At 43.9% G+C, this 18,087-nt stretch overlaps 1 protein-coding gene across 4 annotated transcripts in view; it reads right to left on the bottom strand.

Annotated features, from left to right (window-relative positions):
• Window positions 1-416: 416 nt before the first annotated feature.
• Window positions 417-18,087, bottom strand: part of NRG2 (neuregulin 2) — a 166,964-nt gene continuing 149,293 nt past the window's right edge. For 2 of the 4 annotated variants that reach the window (XM_088522682.1, XM_088522684.1), the window contains 6 exons: window positions 13,568-13,591; window positions 8,401-8,503; window positions 7,432-7,555; window positions 5,806-5,933; window positions 3,532-3,756; window positions 417-1,912 (listed from right to left, as the gene is read on the bottom strand). In XM_088522682.1, the coding sequence (XP_088378808.1) occupies window positions 1,255-1,912; window positions 3,532-3,756; window positions 5,806-5,933; window positions 7,432-7,555; window positions 8,401-8,503; window positions 13,568-13,591 (1,262 nt within the window). In that variant the 3' untranslated portion in view covers window positions 417-1,254. The remainder of the gene's footprint in view (window positions 1,913-3,531; window positions 3,757-5,805; window positions 5,934-7,431; window positions 7,556-8,400; window positions 8,504-13,567; window positions 13,592-18,087) is intronic. The other 2 variants (XM_088522685.1, XM_088522686.1) reach the window with 1 other exon arrangement.

Genomic DNA, 18,087 nt, shown 5'->3' with positions numbered 1-18,087 from the left:
AGGCTCTGCTGCCCTTCCTGCCCAATGCAGTGACTTCTAGGGGCCAAAAGTTCTCATGCCAAAAGCCAAGGAGCAGCAGTGCTTGGGGTGGCTGGGCAACTGCATCCCCAGCTGCCTGAGCCCCACAGAGCCTGCTGTCCTGGTGCCCTCCCAAGACACGTGGTCCTGTGGTGCACACCAACACAGCACCAGGGCACCGGGGACACGAGAGCCCCACAGTCCCCCCAGCACCACGGCCATGAGGACAGCACAGCCCGTGTGGCACCACGGCCCGTGTGGCGATGCAGCCCACATGATACCGCAGACGTCTGAGAACACCTTGCCAGGAGGCCACCGCGCGGCGCCGTCTCCTCCATCTAGCAATGTTGGCTTCAATGAACTGGATTCAGCCATACGTAACCAGATAGTATTTCACAACATTCATTTAAATGTTTTATTTATTTGACTACAAACCCGTGCCAAACTGAACCACCCCAACTTCAGTCCCGGGAGTGAAATGGCTGAAGGTTGAGAGCTATATTGTAAGGGCTGCTGCTACTGTATGTTTTTATTTTCTGCTCCTACCTGTGTGGCAAAAGAAACAATATTTCTGCATTCCAGTATGACGCGGTTGTGTTTCTTTTTCTCCTGATATAAGCATATATGCAAGTATATTACAGGAAAAGACAGACCCCCATCAGAGATGATAATGGAAACGCTCCCACTCATGTCCTCAGTGTGTGCTTAAATGATACCATAAAGAATAAGATCATTAAGAGCAAGGTACGGGGCAAAGTGGAGAGGCTGTTTTCTTTGAATGGAAAAGCGCCTTTATGACAGGTCATCTCCTCCAAAAAATCTATGATCTTAAAAATGCTACTGAAACAGAATCCTCAGCATGAATCCCAGCACTAGCATACAGCAAAAGGCACCACGATAGTTTTATTTTCTATTTTTAAGTAGTCAAAAATTGGCCCACTTTTTTAATTTTATTGTTCGTTTTCGTTCCTTTTTTTTTTTTTTTTTTTTTTTACTTTTTTTTTCTCGGAAGCTGTAAATCAAGACATTACATATAAATAGAGATTCCCTATAAAAAAGTCTTTGCCAGTAGCTATTATAAGACAACTTTGCTAAAATGAAAATAAAACATTTTATTTGTTATATTTTTTCCTCTTTTATATAAAATAAAAATATTTATTTATTTGTTTTGTTTTGACTCCCTCCTCCGCCTTTTCCATACAGGTGTGTTTGTGGGTGTGTGAGTTTGTGAGACTTCTAGAGAGGATCCGGGTCTTGTTTGGGTGTCGTGTGTGTCAAGCTGCTCTGCCCGCTTTCCCCGTGAGTGCTGTGTCTGCTGTAGGAATAGTAAGTCCGGCTGTCGCCCGGCCGATAGAGCGGGGGTGAATCTGTGTTCATTGCATCATTGTTCTGAATGCTTAGGAAGGGGGTGCTCTCGGCCACAAGCTCCTCGTCAGACTCGCTGTAAGAGGCGCTGCTCAAGGAGAACGAGTCCCGGACCGCTCTGGCTCTGTGAGAGACGTGCCCGTTCAGTTTGGATTTTTTCCACCGCCTGTTGCTGCTGGCTGTTTTCTTTGGCTGCTCTAGCGCTGTGACGTACTCCTGCGTTGTCTCGTACTCGTCATCCTCTGTGATGCGGAAGGGGCTGGAAGGCAGGCTCCCCATGCTGTCATTTAGGTAGGTCTTCCTTTGGTAGTAGCTGTCGTATCTCTGCATGTCCTGGAAGGGAACCTGGTACCGCCGCAGGAGGGGCTGTTGTTCCTCCACGCGGAAGCTGATGGGGGCTGCGGGCGGCAGGGACACGGCATGTGCGGAGTTGGGGGAGGTGATCTCAAAAGTGGGCACCTGTGAAGCCACCGAGTACTGGAAGTCAACGGGCGAAAGGCGTGCTGGTGTGGTCAAGGCCGACACATACCTGAAAGAAGCAACACCTCCGTTTGGACCTCAGACAGCCAAAACTCCCTCCACCTACAGCTCCGCTCTGCTGGATATGCAGTATCAGGGCGCATGGGGCCTCCACTACACCTTTGCTCTCAGAGCTTAGCATCATCCAGGGGAACCGCGAGGGACCTCTCATCTCAGCACCCAAGGGAGTTCACGACACCGGATATTTAGGGAGCTGTGCACAGTTCTCCCTAGGGATGGCCCTCCCACAGGATCCTCCCATTCCCACTGCTTCCCAGCTCCTTTGTGCTATAAGAAGCAGTGTGAACAGGGCTTTCTTATCTGAGCTCACTCTGGCACCCAGCACATCACAGCTTCCCAAAGCGATCACCGCCCGCCATCCACAGAAACAACAGCAAGGCAGTTCTCAAGGAACCTTCACCAGCTGAACTGGAGTGCACTTTCCTTGCTAGAGGACAAGGCTCAGGGCCCAGTCCTGCAGGACAATCAGCTCTTTCCCTCTCACCCTTTGGGGGCAGGTGCACCACCTTGCTGAATCAGACCCATATTCATGAGTGCGGGCAGATTCTTCATTTAGCCACAGTTTGATCCACTGTCTCCAGTATGACTTGAAATCACCTACTTCAAGAATGTTCTTGAAATCCTTGCAGGAGTCCCACAGATGTCCAGGGCCTTGTATTCTCCACCTTGCCTCCTATTTCCTACATGAGCTAGGGCAATTCTCAAACTGCATCTGTACAAATCCTGCAGCATCTCCCAGCTGCCCAAGTCAAAACTTCCTTGCCTTTTGCCTGCCTTCCAGGGGTTCTCTGGAAGCCCTCTAGAGCTGCCAGGCTTACCTGTGAAGAAGAGTCCCCAGATGTCCCCCTCTGCTCAGGCTGCAGCTGCGTATTGCTTCCTCTGACTTAGCAAAATTATTTTGTCTAAAAAGGCATCTACCAGCTTTCTTTTACTTTAGCAACTGCGGAAGTGTGGCATCTCAGACCTGGTGTAGCCCCTCTCCAAACAGCCTTTCCTTTGGTGCCACCTCTGACTAAGGAGTAGCTTTCAATTCTACTCAATACTGCTAATTTTCCTTTTTCCTGTTCATTTGAGGTGGGCCAGGTTCCCTGGCTGTTCAGATGTCCATGTCTCCCCATCTTCACTCAGTATCTCATGTTGTATGAGATGTCTGTGTGAGCAGGATCAGCAAGTCTGAATGGCCTAGGAACAAAAAGGAGCAGGATATGTCATCCTTCCCCTCTGTCCCAGCTGCAAGTCATACTGCCCTGAGGGGTTTCCACCTGAAAGCTGCCACATGGCCACGCATAGTGTGTGAAAGGCAGAAGCAAGTGTGGCGAGGGGCCTGCACCATCAAGAAGGAAGTAGACCTGAAAAACAGGCTGCCAGCTGCTGTCTCTCACTAGCTGAGGGAGTCACATCTCCACAGTGGTTTCCACATAGATCATAGTGGACTCTTGGGGCAGTGGTTTCTTGTGGGCAGTAGCAGAGCTGGAGTTCTGCCTGCGCTATCATGGGATGGCTGCTCTAGCGCCTGGCCTTCCTGGAGGCCAATACTTTTGTATTCAGAATAGACAGGCATTGTACAAATCTGCTGCACCTGGGCAGCACAAAGCAGTCAAACCTGACCTCTCGCTGTGTGGTGAGTCCCGCAGAGAATCCACGGAATCCCGATACTGCGTCATGGGCCTCCTCGAGTCCTCAATGCAGTACGCGGCCCCACGGCGGGCCCGAGCTTCCACACATGCAGGGCTGTTGCATTTACTGGTTCCCACTGAGGACAGCATTATCCCCGACTGCGAATCTGAAGTCAGGCTCTCTGTCCGCTCCAAGCTCCATGTGTGGCTTTCGTGTCTGTGGATCAAACCGTAGGTGGACAAACAATGAGTGAGGAATCCCTGCCAAGGTCTGCTACCTGTAGGCCACATGTAGGCACAGGTTGTACTCTGCTCTGCTTTCATGTTCCTTTTCTCTGTCTCACTGGACTATATCTGACTAGGAAAGCCTGATTTCCCAAATTGACCTGTCTTTGGAGTTTCTTGGAGGTATAATTAGAGAATACAGGAAAGCAAACAGGCGCAGATCATGTCTTTAACATCACCTCCTGATAGTCAGAGACAGAATGGAAGTCTGGAGGGAGCTCTGAGGAATTCTGCTTTGTGCTTGCAAAGCTCTTTAGGTGTGCAGTCTGCAAAGAATTCCAGGCGCGCCACCTGCACGCATTGCCAAGAGACAGCCTCCTTCAGAAACACTGCCCCAAAGCAGCCAGATGATAGAAGGACTCCTAACTCCTGCCTAACAAATGTGGAAAGCCACATCAAAGTTAGACCTATCTACCCACTTTTCATAGGCTTGTAAAATATTTTTAGGAGAAAACCACTTTCAGATAATTAGGCAAAGACTACAATATGTTGGATAGTCCTTACTTAGCCCTTGGAAATTCCCCTGTCCCAGGCGTGGCCTGAACAAGATATGTCACAAGCACACACCAGGGAAGCATGGGCTTCATGCACACAACACCAGTGGTTCACACACCACTGCCACCAAGCTGACCATTCTCCATAGCCCATATAGGTGATCCCTGAAAGCAACAGTTCTGCACTCTCAGTTTGCACTAAAAGCAGTTGTGCCAGTGGAGGATTTTGGGTGAGGGCTTGCAGGTCTTATTAAAGTTTCCTAAGAACTTGTTAATTATTGATGGCTCTAGGCACATGCTTGACTGCAACCACCACCTTCATTTATAACTTCAAACAGCATCCTCATTAGAGATGCTGATGAAGTAAAATGGAACCTGATTATGCCAGTAGTTTGCCTCTGGCATGACTTCAAGAAACACCTGCTTAGTGCACTTGGCTCAGAAAAATTAGGTGGCAGGTAGCCAGGACCGGAGGCTATGCAAGGTAGGAGCCTCCTCACAGATGTTATGCGGTAACACTGCCCTCCAGACACAACTTTGCATCTTTAGGAGGTGCCCAAAGATGGTCCTGGGGATCCGGGACTTTGAAGTGAGTGTGGAAGGCCAGAAAGGTGCAGCCCAGCAGGCGTGAGAGCCTCTGTGCCCCTGGCTTAAGCTTGCACAAACCTAGCCAGGGCTGGGCTGCAATACACAAGTTCAAAAGCAAACAAACAAACAAACAAAAATGGAAAAAATGCTGCCTAACTCACAGTGGCTGGACTGACTAAGGACAACCATTTCCACCCAAGCAAGCCATTCTCAGCTCCCTCCCTACTTAGTGGGGTTTAGTTCCCAGAGTCTTACCTGAAAAACCTATGTTTGATATCTGAAATTGGTCAAATACCTTCTACCCTGACAGTACTTGCTTCTTGGGGCACTAGCTCCATGCCACTGTCCCCCAGTGGTTTGGAAGCCTAACAAAATGTTTCAACACTGAAGAAAGATGCCAGGAGGCACTTCTGAGTTTTACCCGAAAGGCCTCATTGTATCTTGAATGAAAGCAGGTGAATAGCTCAAATTGATGAGGTAAATGAGACAGGACATCCTTTGATTTATAAAGTGAATGTATACAATCTACACATCATTAGCAGGATGTAAGTATGGCTCATCTATATCTCACAGTTAAATTTCAAAGGCAAATTGTCTCCTAAGGAAATATCTTCACTTACTGAAAGAAGCATGACAGTCACTTGGAGGCCCATTAAAAAGAAGAATCAGAACAACCAAACTCAGAACAGTGCAGGACTTTTGCTGCAGGTCAAGCATCACATCTTTCCACACCTAACATGTCTGTTGGGCAAGCAAACATCTCCACAATAAACAGGGCAGGTGTGACAGTGTACTGACAAACACGAAGCAAAACCAGAGAGGCGAACGGACAACTTTATACTGGCTTTGGGTCTTCTAATGTCCTAAATAAGAAGTGAGGGGAAAATGGTACACATCACCTCTGGCTGGAAGTTGGAGTGGCTGTGGAGCAGTGATGGGATGGGGAGCAGGAATGACTTCCTGAAAAAGTTGTCTCTGTTTCCCTTCGGATCACATGTTCAGTGGCAGGAACGTTCTTAGAAATGTACTGTAAAATACAGAGAATTGCAGAAGTCAGCCAGTAGGTTGCCACAGCCAAATTCTGCAGCCCAGATTATTTCTCATATATATATGAGAACTGAGTCAAATCCTATGAAATCATATCAATTCATATTCTGGTCAAATCACATGAAAACTGCAGCTCCACACGCTGAGAGAGGGAAGAGGGTTAGAAAACACAAGGCAGTGGCCCTGCTCTTCCTCTGTGCTTTGAACACTGGAAGGGACTATATCATGAACACTATGGAAGGGAATGAAGAGCTCAAGAGACTCCCATGGACAGCAGTACCCTGCCCTCACATGTATCTGATGCTATGGACTGGAAATGCAACTCTGCTTGCAGGTTAAACCCTCCAAAGCACTGTCAGAAGGGTGACCACATGAGATTTTTAAGGGACACAAGGCTTACAGGAACATTAGGTACAACCTCAAAACTAATACTGAGCTACTCCATCTAAAAATGAAGCAAATCTCTTTTCAGGGTCAGCCCTACTTTTTAAAGACACTAGTCTTTGTGCAGGAGTTAGTTTTTCAGGGTTTGGAGCTGTAATTCTTACAAATTTCTTTTGCCTCTGCTTTTGTGGCTGTCTCTCCATCTAGGTAGGCTTAATTCAAAGGGTGACCCATCAGAGCTTGTAACCAATCCATTGTACTCAGTTCCATCAGTAATGGCACACCTGTGCATAGCACACTAACTATTGAGGAGAGAAAATTCTAAGATAATGAAAAAAGGAAATTTCCAAGGCAAATGTTCAGAAGTTGGGAAAGGGCCAACCTTTTGGGCCAGAGTGGGAGTTCATTTTGGTGTGAGTCTGGCTCTCATCCCTCCCTTTTTCTGATTCCTTTTAAGACCTTGGTGCATCAAGGCACTTAAGCATGTTCACAGTCCTATAGAGTTTGCAGAGTTCAGTGGGAGTCACACAACTAAAGTTAAGAGTCACTGAGCTGCTTTTATGAATCGGGTGCTAAATCATTGGATGGTTCCTGTTGGTGTGACACTGGCAGCCCATGGAGATAACCTAGTTTGTAAAAGAAGCTGCTGGTAGTAAGACAGATGGGTGAATGCAATGTTGTCCAGATCACCACAACATCCTTCAGCACTTTATAGTCACCACAGCAGCTCCAGCCCCCAGTGCTTCTGCTCATATTTGTCATACTGCAAAGTAAGGCTTGATGAGTTAGCTTAATAAACAGGAAACATCAAGAATTTCTCACAGGAAGGAAAACAGAATCATACTTGATTCATCAAAATAAGTCTGTCTTGAATGCCTAAAGTCATCCTCAGTTCTTCAGACTAAAATTACATTTCTCTTCATATTTTGACTTGAAAATGTACCTGTATCTCATCTTTCCACTTTCTTCTTGTGTTATTTCTGTAGCAAAGCCTGTGTATATGCAACAGAGGTGTACATATACACATGCATCCCATCCTGGTGGAAAAATGAGCACTCAGCAAGCTTCATTGAAATTGAAATAAAAAGTCTTACATCAGCCATTTGAATTTCCTCAGGATCCAAGCGTGGGTGACTTGGCCCATTTGCAAGACTTCGGTTCTGATGGGCAGGACACATGTTCTGTCGTAAATGATTATGCATTTGCTTTCGCTGTTTCCTTTAGAACAGAGGAAAAACAAATCTATTGTGAAAATTTATTTCATGGAGTACTCAGAGAGATTTGGGGAAAGCTGATCATAAAGGAGACAACAATCATGTTTTCATTTGTGTCTTGACCACACGATTGCTGAAAGCTTCGCATAGAAAGAAATAGAGCATTCAACACAAGTCATCTTCTACTGCTTTTTATAAATAAATAAACAAATAAATAGTGAGTGCTTGTCATCACAGGGAGCTTGGTAAGCTGGGTCCAGGGTCCAAAAGGCCCATCACAATGTCCATCACTAAGAAGAGTGGTGAGATGGGAACAGGAAACAGGCTTTGCCACGGCATCAAGGCAACATCCTTGAATTCATTCATTAAGGATAAAATGAAGAAGTCTCCTCATGCCCCAAGGAGGTGATAGACACGCTGAACCCAGACAAGGCACAGGCTAAGTGGGGAAAAGATACTTGTCAGGCAGGGAGCACTAGCCATACAAGGTCCTTGAGCCTCGTGCTCAATTTTAATTGCTCAGCTGAGCCCAGCTGAGCAGAGGAGCTCCTGGGTCACAGCCCAGAGTGCTTCTGTTGTCAGGAGACAGGCTGTTGGCTTTTTAGCTGACTTTTTCCTGTCATATGATATTGCCTAGCTTGGAGAAGAAATGTTGATTCAAAGTATAGACAAGAAAATGTTCCATCCATGTTTAGCCTGGGAGGTAGCTTCAGTGCCCATGTTCATGAGACTTGATGGGAATAACACAGTGCAGCATCTCCTTGAAATATCGTCTTGGATGAACAACATGAAAGTGTGTGGCACTACCACCCAGAGCCTCTAACTTGCCTGTAAACCACCCATACTCACTTGGTTTTACAGTAAGCTACCACACAGACGATGCCCACAACAAGCAAGGCAACACAGATTCCAGTGATGGTTAAAACTCTCTTCTGGTAAAGCTCTTCAGCTTCTGCAAATGGAGAGAGAAAAAACAGTTATAAATGGGCTCCAATGCCAAGGATGCATGTGGCTCCACAGGAACCAGCACCATGTGAGGGTCAGACACAAAACAGGACACTATCCAATCTCTAACAAATTCACTGACCATGTCTAATAGCTGCCCCAAACCTGAGATCAGCTGGCCTAACCTTACTCACTCCTCAAGAGAATTTTTGCTCCTTTTCTCTTTCTGTACCTCTTTCATCCAGCAGCTTTTCCCTTCCAAGCTCAACAGTACTTTTTGCCTTCCTTTTCCCCTAGAAAAATTCTGCCACTAATCCCAAAAGGCTTTTATTGTCCTTCCAGTAGATCCCTCCCTTCTCAGCAACTCAGTAATCTAACAGGGAAGTACCCATGTACTCCCACACTCACCAGATACATGCACTGCCCCATGATGTTCTCATCACAGGCTCTAGTCTATTGCTGTCTGCTTTGATGGAGCCAGAATACCTTTTTCTTTGCAGCAGCTGCATGCTCTGGAGCTTACAGGTGTTATAGTAACTGCCAAATAACCGGCTCCGAAACATGTAGGTGCTGAAAGGGACATCCTAAAACAGTCAAAAGCAGAATGAGGATGGAGAAGCGATAGGATATTAGACAAAGAGAAGGGAGTGGGGTAATTAAAATACAGTAACGAATTATGTATTTTCAACAAAACTCCAGGAAGCAATTAATTCCTTGTCAAGTCAAACATTCACTATAGTTAATCCCCTGACAAATGCATCCTCAACATTTGTGCTATCTGAGAGACAGGACCATCCCAATTGCACCAGCTAACTCAGATGCACAGAATTCAAACTGCATGCTACTGCTTCTGCCAAACATCACTGTTTATCATGGACTACTTTTCAAACCAGAAAAATCAGTAAGTTGCATCAAAATCCAGACCGTGCTGGAAGGGAGGTAATTCCTCCAAATTCATTAAAATTCCAAAGAAATGCTACGATGTCACTTGCATCCAATCTGCACAAGAAAAAGTGTGCAAAGGCACTTCGATTCTCCAACTGGGAGACTGAGAGAAGGAATGAGTCCTTAAGGACCATGAGCATTTCAGTTCGGTGGCTATGACCAATATCCTTGCACTCCAAAACTTAGTGTTCATCCTAAACTCATTGGGTTTTGTGCTTTCTTTAGCATTCACTGAAACACTTTTTTCCTGCAGATTAGGCAATAAACTTCATGCCATGGTTGCTGTGCTGGGTATGTTTCACCAGGCCACAATAAATACTTCCAATGGACTATCTGATATTCCCTAGTGCTATCAAACAGGAGTAGGCAAAAACAGAAGAGAAATACATCTGTCCTTATGTACCTACATCACACCCAAGGTCTAGACTTAATGAAAAAAAATAAAAAGAGGGGAACATAATAAAACATTTCAGATAACTGAGTGCCTTGGCCAACCTCGGCTGGCCATTTCAGGAAGGTAAATAAGGTGCTAGGAAAAAGTGTATCTCTTTCTCAGTTCTCAAAAAGGAAGTGAAGAAAGGTATGCCAAGCAAGAAGTTAACAAAGACAGCCCTGGCATGAAGATACAAAACACAGTCCCTAGTACTTTGCTTCACAGTGTGCCCCAAAGCTACAGTATAAATACAGTTTGCACACTAGCCCTTAGCTTCATGGGGTTCTTGAAGGGTGGGAGGAGTTGCTTCAAAGCCCACAGTGTTCCCCTCCACTGATCTAAAGGGAGCATTAGAGCACCTGGAGGACAGCCCAACTCATCTTACTTACTCTGTCCTTTCTGTATCTCACTCACTTAACATCAACAGGAAAAAAAAGGCACCTCTTCCTTCCTCTCGAGAGTCAGGTAACTGAGAATCTCCCATCTCCAGCTTCCATGGCCAAAGTGGGCCAGTTCTCCAAGGAAGACAGGTCGCACCTTTTGTTTTGCTGCAAATTATCGCACTGAGCAGTTTTGTCACTAGGCTGCATCTCCTCAACAGCCACAGCACAGAGATAAGTACCTGGGACCTGGTTGTGCAGCGAAGCTGAGCCTCTGCCCTTTGGCTTTTACTCCAAGGAACCAGATGAGGCTACTGTGTGGAAAGAACACATCCTGAGGTGGGAATACCTGCTTCAACTACTTATTTCCCTAGCAGGGATGCCCTAGTCCAGCAACCATGGCAGAGAAGTGTGCTTGCTCCTGCATGCCTTTGGGATCTTGCTTTCAGCTGTGCAGCCCTTTCCTTCAGACAACTCTCACAAGCCTTCTAGTTTATCAGTTTATCTGGTTCTCACTACGGCAACTGCCCAGCCCAGTTTAGGAAGCCATCAAACTGGAGAAATGAGAGAGGGGACATGAGCCTAAGGCCCCCAAGGTTATAAGAGTTTCATTGGGCACTGATGCCCAGGGTGAAGAAAGAGCCAGTGCAACCCTGTCTACCAGGTACACGCAGCAGCAGGCAATTGGGGCTCTATTTTGGCTGATGTGAGCAGAACTCTTCAGGCATTCAGACTCCCTTCTTGGTATTACCAAGGAACGCCTCCTCCTTGAGTTGCTGGGATTAGCTGCTCCATCCTGGCCAGCTCAAAGTGCACATGCATTGGGTGCGTTTTTCCACAAGCTCGTGCTAATCAGTATGAACACATTCGTAAAGAAGCATAATGTAATTCTGGGGGAAAAAAGACCTTTCTTTTGCAGTATGTGTCATATGTTAATTTGGGTTTTAAAGGGAAGGAAAGTTTATCCAGATCATTCTTCAGACCTCACTCTGAAGCCAACCATAATCTGCAGAGTTTTGAGGAGTTCACAGATTTTAATAATGCTACATAGGAGCCCAGAAATCTGCTTCCCATGTAATCACCACCCTGCGCTGGTGTATTTGCAGAGCAGAAGGGTGAGCAGGATTATGCATTCTCATGAAACCCCTTCTGAATTACGCAGGCCAAGGATTTTAAGGCGTTTTTATCTGTTTTGAGAAAATCAGGTAGGATTATTTCCTTGTTATAGATGGCAATGGGCAGAATTTTGCTGCTATCCATCTATACTTGTTTATGGTTTACCAAAAAAAAAGGCTAGGAGATCAATTTTTCACAATGGATTCATCCACGAGACCATTTTTTTTCAAAGATTTTTTCAGAAGTTGCATTCTTTTGTTACAAATTTTTTTGTCCAAGTATAAATTCCCTTCCTTTTGAAACACAGTCAAGGTGGTGTGGGGAAGGGAGCAATGAGGAAGAAAACAAAGCCATCAAAACCATGACTGTTTTTTTCTTTAAACCATTACCTATACGGCAAAATTTTTCACACAAAGCTCAAATCTCAGCCTCAGTTCTGGTGAGCATGTCAGGATGAGACCCTGTTTCTGGCATATCTGGCTATCCTGAACCTCCCACCTGTATTGTATGAGGAATACTGGTAGTATCAGAAACATGGAATCAGGTTCTTCAAACTGACAGCTTTGCTATATGAAGTAATAAAATGTGAGGTTTTGCATCATTGGTGTAAAAATTAAAAATGAAGATAATTTAGTTTGGTTCCTAACATCTTTAAAGTTAAAAAAGTTGATGCTTGATAACACAGTTGCACAAAAACATCTGGACAATGACAAACAGAAAATAAGGGAATGCACACTACAGTGCTGTGCTGGAGAAGGCAGGATTCTGGAGCTGGACGTGTCTATTTGCGCCTGTATGCTCTATAAACACCGCATCTTCATCAGCAGCATTGTCATGCTACAGCAACGAATACTATGAACAAAACATGTTGTGCCACATAATGCAGACAGAACCACAGTCCAGCCACGGGTGTCTCAGCAACACATGGGAGTGAGAGACAGATGGCAGAGAAGAGATGAAGGCAGACTGGGAACAGGATGTGCACAGGTCTGTGATGACATTGAGAATGGATGAGGAAGAGGACAAAGGTCAACCAAAAGGGATGTCAAAAATCCTTAATTTTAGAAGTTATATAAGTGTATTAGTATTAGCAGCACCACTTTCTCTGAAACTCTTGGCATTGAATTCACACACTTTTGGCAGCAGGGAATGATCTGCTGGAAGGATACATATCAGTCCCAGAGGGTCAGGCATGAAAAACTGTCTGGGACAAATTTCTCCAGATTCAGCTAGTGTGTGTCCCTCCACCCCAGGGACCCAGGAAGATAATTTAGCCTACAGAAATGAAAGCTTTCTGCTCTGGCTGGCAATGTTGGACTAATATTTTTAATTTAAATGATAAATAATTTTCTCTGCTTTCATCTGACCATCCTTTTACACTTAGCATGCACTCAGAGCAAAGCCAGGCTCAAGACTTTGATTTCCCAAGTGCTTATTCCAGAGACACTATCTAAAAACTGACAGAGAAGAAGGAAGGAAAAATAATCTGAGAAACGTTACAGAGAAGGTAATGGTCTAGAGAGGACACTTTCCAAAGCATGTCGCAGCATTTCTCCAAACCTCAATTTGCCACCAAGGCGTGAAGCCTTCCATGCTGCTGACTTGCCCAGGTTCACTATTTTCAGGACTGACTTCACTCATTTCACCGTCCGTCAAGTAAACTCTGCCTTGTCCAAAACTTAGAAGAATTAACTAGCTTTGGGAATGAGGAATGGCAACCCCACCCTGACTTTTCCTAGAATCCAGAGGAAATCTGTAGATCCAGAATGGCAATGTTATAAAAGCTTTAATCTACTTCCTAAAACTTGCCTTCCCATTCTTGAAACATGGGCTCATTCCTGCGTTGTGCCTGCTGGCAACTTTTTAGATTGACACAAATTCCTGCCTTGCAGTTAAATACACAAAAACATATTAAATGAGGAAATGTATGGCAGTTGGATCATCCCAGTCACGCCACATACACCAGGCTGCTGCTTGAAACAAAGAAAAAAGTGCTGCTAAAAATACACGTGCATTTGTATAAGTTTACATTTAGATTTTGTGTTTTGCTTTGTTTGTTTTTTCAATCCAAATATCTATCTTGGTGCCAACAAAAACAGCAGAACAGCTGATTTTTTAATCATCCCATTAAAGCCATAAATATAATGTGGGCAGCTCTTAATGGCTTCTGATTAACAAATGAATGGTTGTTCCATACCCTTTAATTCAAATCCAAGATGCTCTGCCAATGCAGAAGAAGACAAGGAAGAGAAAGAGAAAAAGAAAAACAGGTCTGTCAGCGATCTCTATATACAGACACATACACTGTGCAGTTAAAGCAGTTTAGCTTTTCTGTAGGTTCAGCAGCAGTAACACAGAACACAGTGTATGCTTCAGAGCATGCCAAATTACCACCAGAGGTTAACTTATATGTAGAGAAAGATCCAAACAAATTTCAGTGGAAGTTAATTATGAGTTCTTTTAGTTAATTATGATTTTTTTTTTGAGATGAGCCATGTTTGTTAGTACCTGATATGGAATTCAGAGTTTAGGCAGGAAAAAAAAAAAAAAAGGACACACTTGTTCTGCAACAACTCTCGACTCCTGCCAGGACAAAACAGTGTCTGCATGAACCTTGTAAACCATCCACTCACTTTCTACAGGCAGAATATGCCCTGCATGGTTTCACATGACCCTCTGCCTGAGGTTCTGTGCACTGAAGAAGAATATCTGGCAAGCAAATGCACTGTTATTTGTGCAAATACTTGCACGGCTCTTAGGATTACAAGCGCAATTCTTCTCTGCCCATGATCTCAAGTCTGGTCTCAGATGCACAACATCTGGCAGCATGGCCTGTAAATCACCTGATAGCATGTAAATTATGTGGGTTCTCCTCTTAATAGGCCTGCAATTTTATCATTGTTATTGCAAGAAATTAGTTGCCTGGGCAAGGCAATGAATCCCTTGCAGATCTAAGAGTACAAATTGCTCTGAAAGCTTCCCTCGAGTCTGTCATCTTCCAAATTTCACTTCTGCTGTGGTTCTGTTGTCTTTACAGAGAAAAAGCACGCTGAAAAAAGCACAGATTGGAGCATCTGCATTCAGAATCCAGTTCATTAAAATAAGATTGCAATTCATCTCACAGAGACAGTGCTAAGCAAAATGCAGTTTAGCTAATGAATCTATACTTTCACTTTAGAAAAGGTCATTCTCATTCCTGAATCTCAGTAATTTTCCAGGTCCAAGTCTCAGCTAAAAACAATTTTCCCACATAAACATTCAAGGTCTTCACAGTTACCATTGTACAAAACAGTGACCTCTACTATTTCAAGTCCCTATACACAGAAGATTTATTTGTAACCTGGAGATTTATTTGCTATATTTTACACAGGAACTGCTTTTGCTGCACAGAAATACTGGTTTCTCCTGCAATGCTGTTCAAAATCTGGAGATGGGAGGGGGTGTGGGTGGACATTGCCACTAATCTTTATGGGACATGTACAAACATTTCAGCTAAAGCAGGTTCTTCTCTTCAAATCCATGTGTTTTGTGGAGGGAGTCTTTTTTTATCCTTTTTTTTTTTTTAAATCATTTAAAGACTACAAAGCCTGACTGATCTCTGCTGTCTTCTGACATCTGCGCAAAAGGAATTGCAAGCCCTACCATGCATTTCCCAGTCATTTCGTGCAAGTAGCAATGATGTGGACATAATACAGTGGGCAGCAGAGAACTGGACAGAATACATTCTTCCTGAACTTTCTGGTTGTCACATCTGGCATTGCCCTCTTCCTAGGAAAGGCCTGCTCCATTGGCACAACCCGTTTCTCATCATGCTGTGACAAATACATGTAGAGGTGCATTAAATCTCGTCCATAGATTTACGCTATAGATTCTTTTGATATGTACATATTGCCCATACAAGGACATTTGCTCCCCAATCTATGATTTATTGTAACATCTAGACAGCTACAAATGGATGCAATTTAAAACATTTTCACAGTTTTTGCAAACTCAAAAATGTCTATGCAAACAGACATGATGGTCAGGACCTGAGGAACCTTCACCTTCCTTTCGCCCTGCTCACATCAATCCTACAATTTCTTCTTGGCTCCTCAACCCCACAGAATAGACATATCCAGCTGATCCACTAGATCTTAGCTATGGCCTCCAGCAGGAGAAGAAAAAGCACACAACTGTCCAGCAGCCACGATGCATGTGCCTTTCTCTGCCTGCAAGTCCACCTGTGGCTTTGAAGACACAGGGAGCCCTACTCCTGCCTATACTCCTGTGTCTCACATCCATGATTGTTCACTCCTTCCAACATTTCTTTATCATTGTTTCGGGCGATCTCAAACTCCTCATCCTTTCTCTCTCATTGTCAGCTTTGATGTCTCATTTGAGGCACACAGCAAGATTTTAAAAAATCAATCTCTCTTTCGATTTGTAGATTGACAAGCTGTACTTCAAGGCTTCTGGCAGAAAATTCCCCCAGATGACAAGTCTGTTTCCTCCAAACAGCAAAGGAATTATTGGAGCCACACTGGAAGCCACTGTAATTTCCACCATAACCTTTCTTTCTAAGCTGCTCTTCTATTACGAATGATGACCATAAGAGCAAAACAATTACTTAACGGCAAGCAGAAAATTATTCCAGAAAAAAAAGTCTTTGAAAATAAGGCTTGTCATTCAGTCACAGCTACAGGTCTTGTTTTTATAATCACTCATATATGAATGCATGTCCTGGGAAACACGTCCTTTCCTTACTCAGGAATTTCTCTTGGGCATCAGGCAGCTATTGGCTTCCATATTGGGAGAGCCAAGGAGGAAATATTCCAAATGCAGTCTGGGATTTCAAAGTTTTGTCTTTTCTGCAAAGAAACTGCAATATTATTGAATATGTTACAATCCAGCTCTGCAAGAGGGTTTAACAGACAGAGCCTAACCAAGACGACCCCAGCTCTCAAACTGCAATTGCTCCAAAATGTCATTGTGGTTCTGCCATTCAGCAGAGGGGTATCTCCTTAATGGCTATGGTTTACCCATATTGAGCATGACTTTTTAAAACCACAAGACGTCACTTGGTAAAAAACATGGAAGCTCAGGAGAACAAGTTTCACTGGAATCAATATATCCAGATGCTGGCATGCATATCAATTACAGTGAAACAGCACTGAGACCTGATCTTCAGGCTGAAGAAATTGGCATATTACTGTTATTACAGTATCAACCATTTGTCTCAGTTACACACACATGCTCTCTGGTCATGATGAGGAGCTGGGGCTGACAACCCTCTACTGCAGTGGGATTTCCAAGACTGTTCAAATTCTGTTACTTCCACAGAGTCAGCTCTGTCTGGATATAACAAGGATACAATTTTTAGAAAATTTGATTGCATGTGTACCTTCTGAACCTTTCAGAAAATGCTGGACTTAAAGAAGAAGGGATTCTTCTTAGTGCAGGGGTCAGTGCAAAATAAACAGTTTCTACTGACCTCTTAAATGCACTACTGTAGTATTTATGTTATTCTTTGTACATAAAAGCTAGTTCAGACTCTGTTCTGTGCTGATCCAAAAGAAGACTGGGCCAGTAGTTTGGAAATGTTTAAACAGATCTACATATGAGAGAAGGCTATCCAACAGAGAAAAGTTGTGAGCATGGGAGAGGGAGAAAAAGGAAAATATTTTGAAAGATGACAAAAAAACCCCTGAGTACCACTCAGTTATTCAAAGCAGGGCTTGAAGAACAGCCAAGAGGTATTTGCTCTGGATCCCTTCAAGGAATGACCTATGCATCCATTGTCTATTGCTAAATCCCAAACTATAATTTTTTTATGAATGGAAAGGATATTGAAGAGGAGGATATATGATTATGTAAACCACAGTGACTTTGTGACTGTGTTTTGCTCTGTAATGTGTTTCACCAGTTTTAAAATACGAACTGATGAAAACATCTTTCAACTAAAACACTGTTACAGGAGTAAAAACTCAGAATGACTGTCACAGACTGTAGATTTATAGGGTGATTTAGAAGGATGTCGCCTTAATAAATGACTGAGAAGACTGAGTTTGTGCTCATACGGACTTTAGGTTGCCTAAGATCCCGGTTAAGACATGCAGCTATCCCATAAGCTATTCTCCTCAAAACTGCTTGGGTCACTCAGATGGCTACATGAGTCACACAGCATGCTCTAAGGCACACACACACACACACAAAAAGTGAAGACAGAAGCACCCAAGGACCAACAAAATAAATTATGTTCAGGTTTTCCCAGAAAGCATGAAGAGCAATCCAAGATAATGCCATGATGCCTGGGGACAAAGGACACTGAGCAGCAATGAAGGTTTGGGCACTACATGGACTGCCTGGGACACAAACTCTCTGATCTTTTCTTTAACTGGACAGCCATTTAGCTCATCCAGTACCATATCAGTAAAAACAACTGAGCAAGCCTTAGGGATCCAGATATATGACAATATAGCAAGCTCCTGTAGATTGGCATGTAATTAACTTTAGTAGATCCCAATGTGTAACCTCTATTGCAGATCAGGAGACAGCAACCCTGTTATGAAAAACCACAAACCCTTTGTAATTATCCAGCTCAACATGTCATAGTCATTACCCTGTAATTAAGTGGTCAGTAGTCATCATGTCATTAAAAGGAAGTTGCAGAATGTTTGTGGAATTTAAATTGCTATTTAATATTATTTTAAAGTTCAGATGGGTAAGCAATTGAGAAAG

The sequence above is a fragment of the Tinamus guttatus genome, unplaced genomic scaffold (assembly GCF_059628265.1).
Source record: "Tinamus guttatus ecotype Peru unplaced genomic scaffold, ASM5962826v1 Tinamus_guttatus_pri_ptg000155l, whole genome shotgun sequence".
NCBI lineage: Eukaryota > Metazoa > Chordata > Aves > Tinamiformes > Tinamidae > Tinamus > Tinamus guttatus.
Note: the sequence above shows the minus strand (reverse complement) of the source record. Positions and strands in the feature narration are given on the sequence as shown.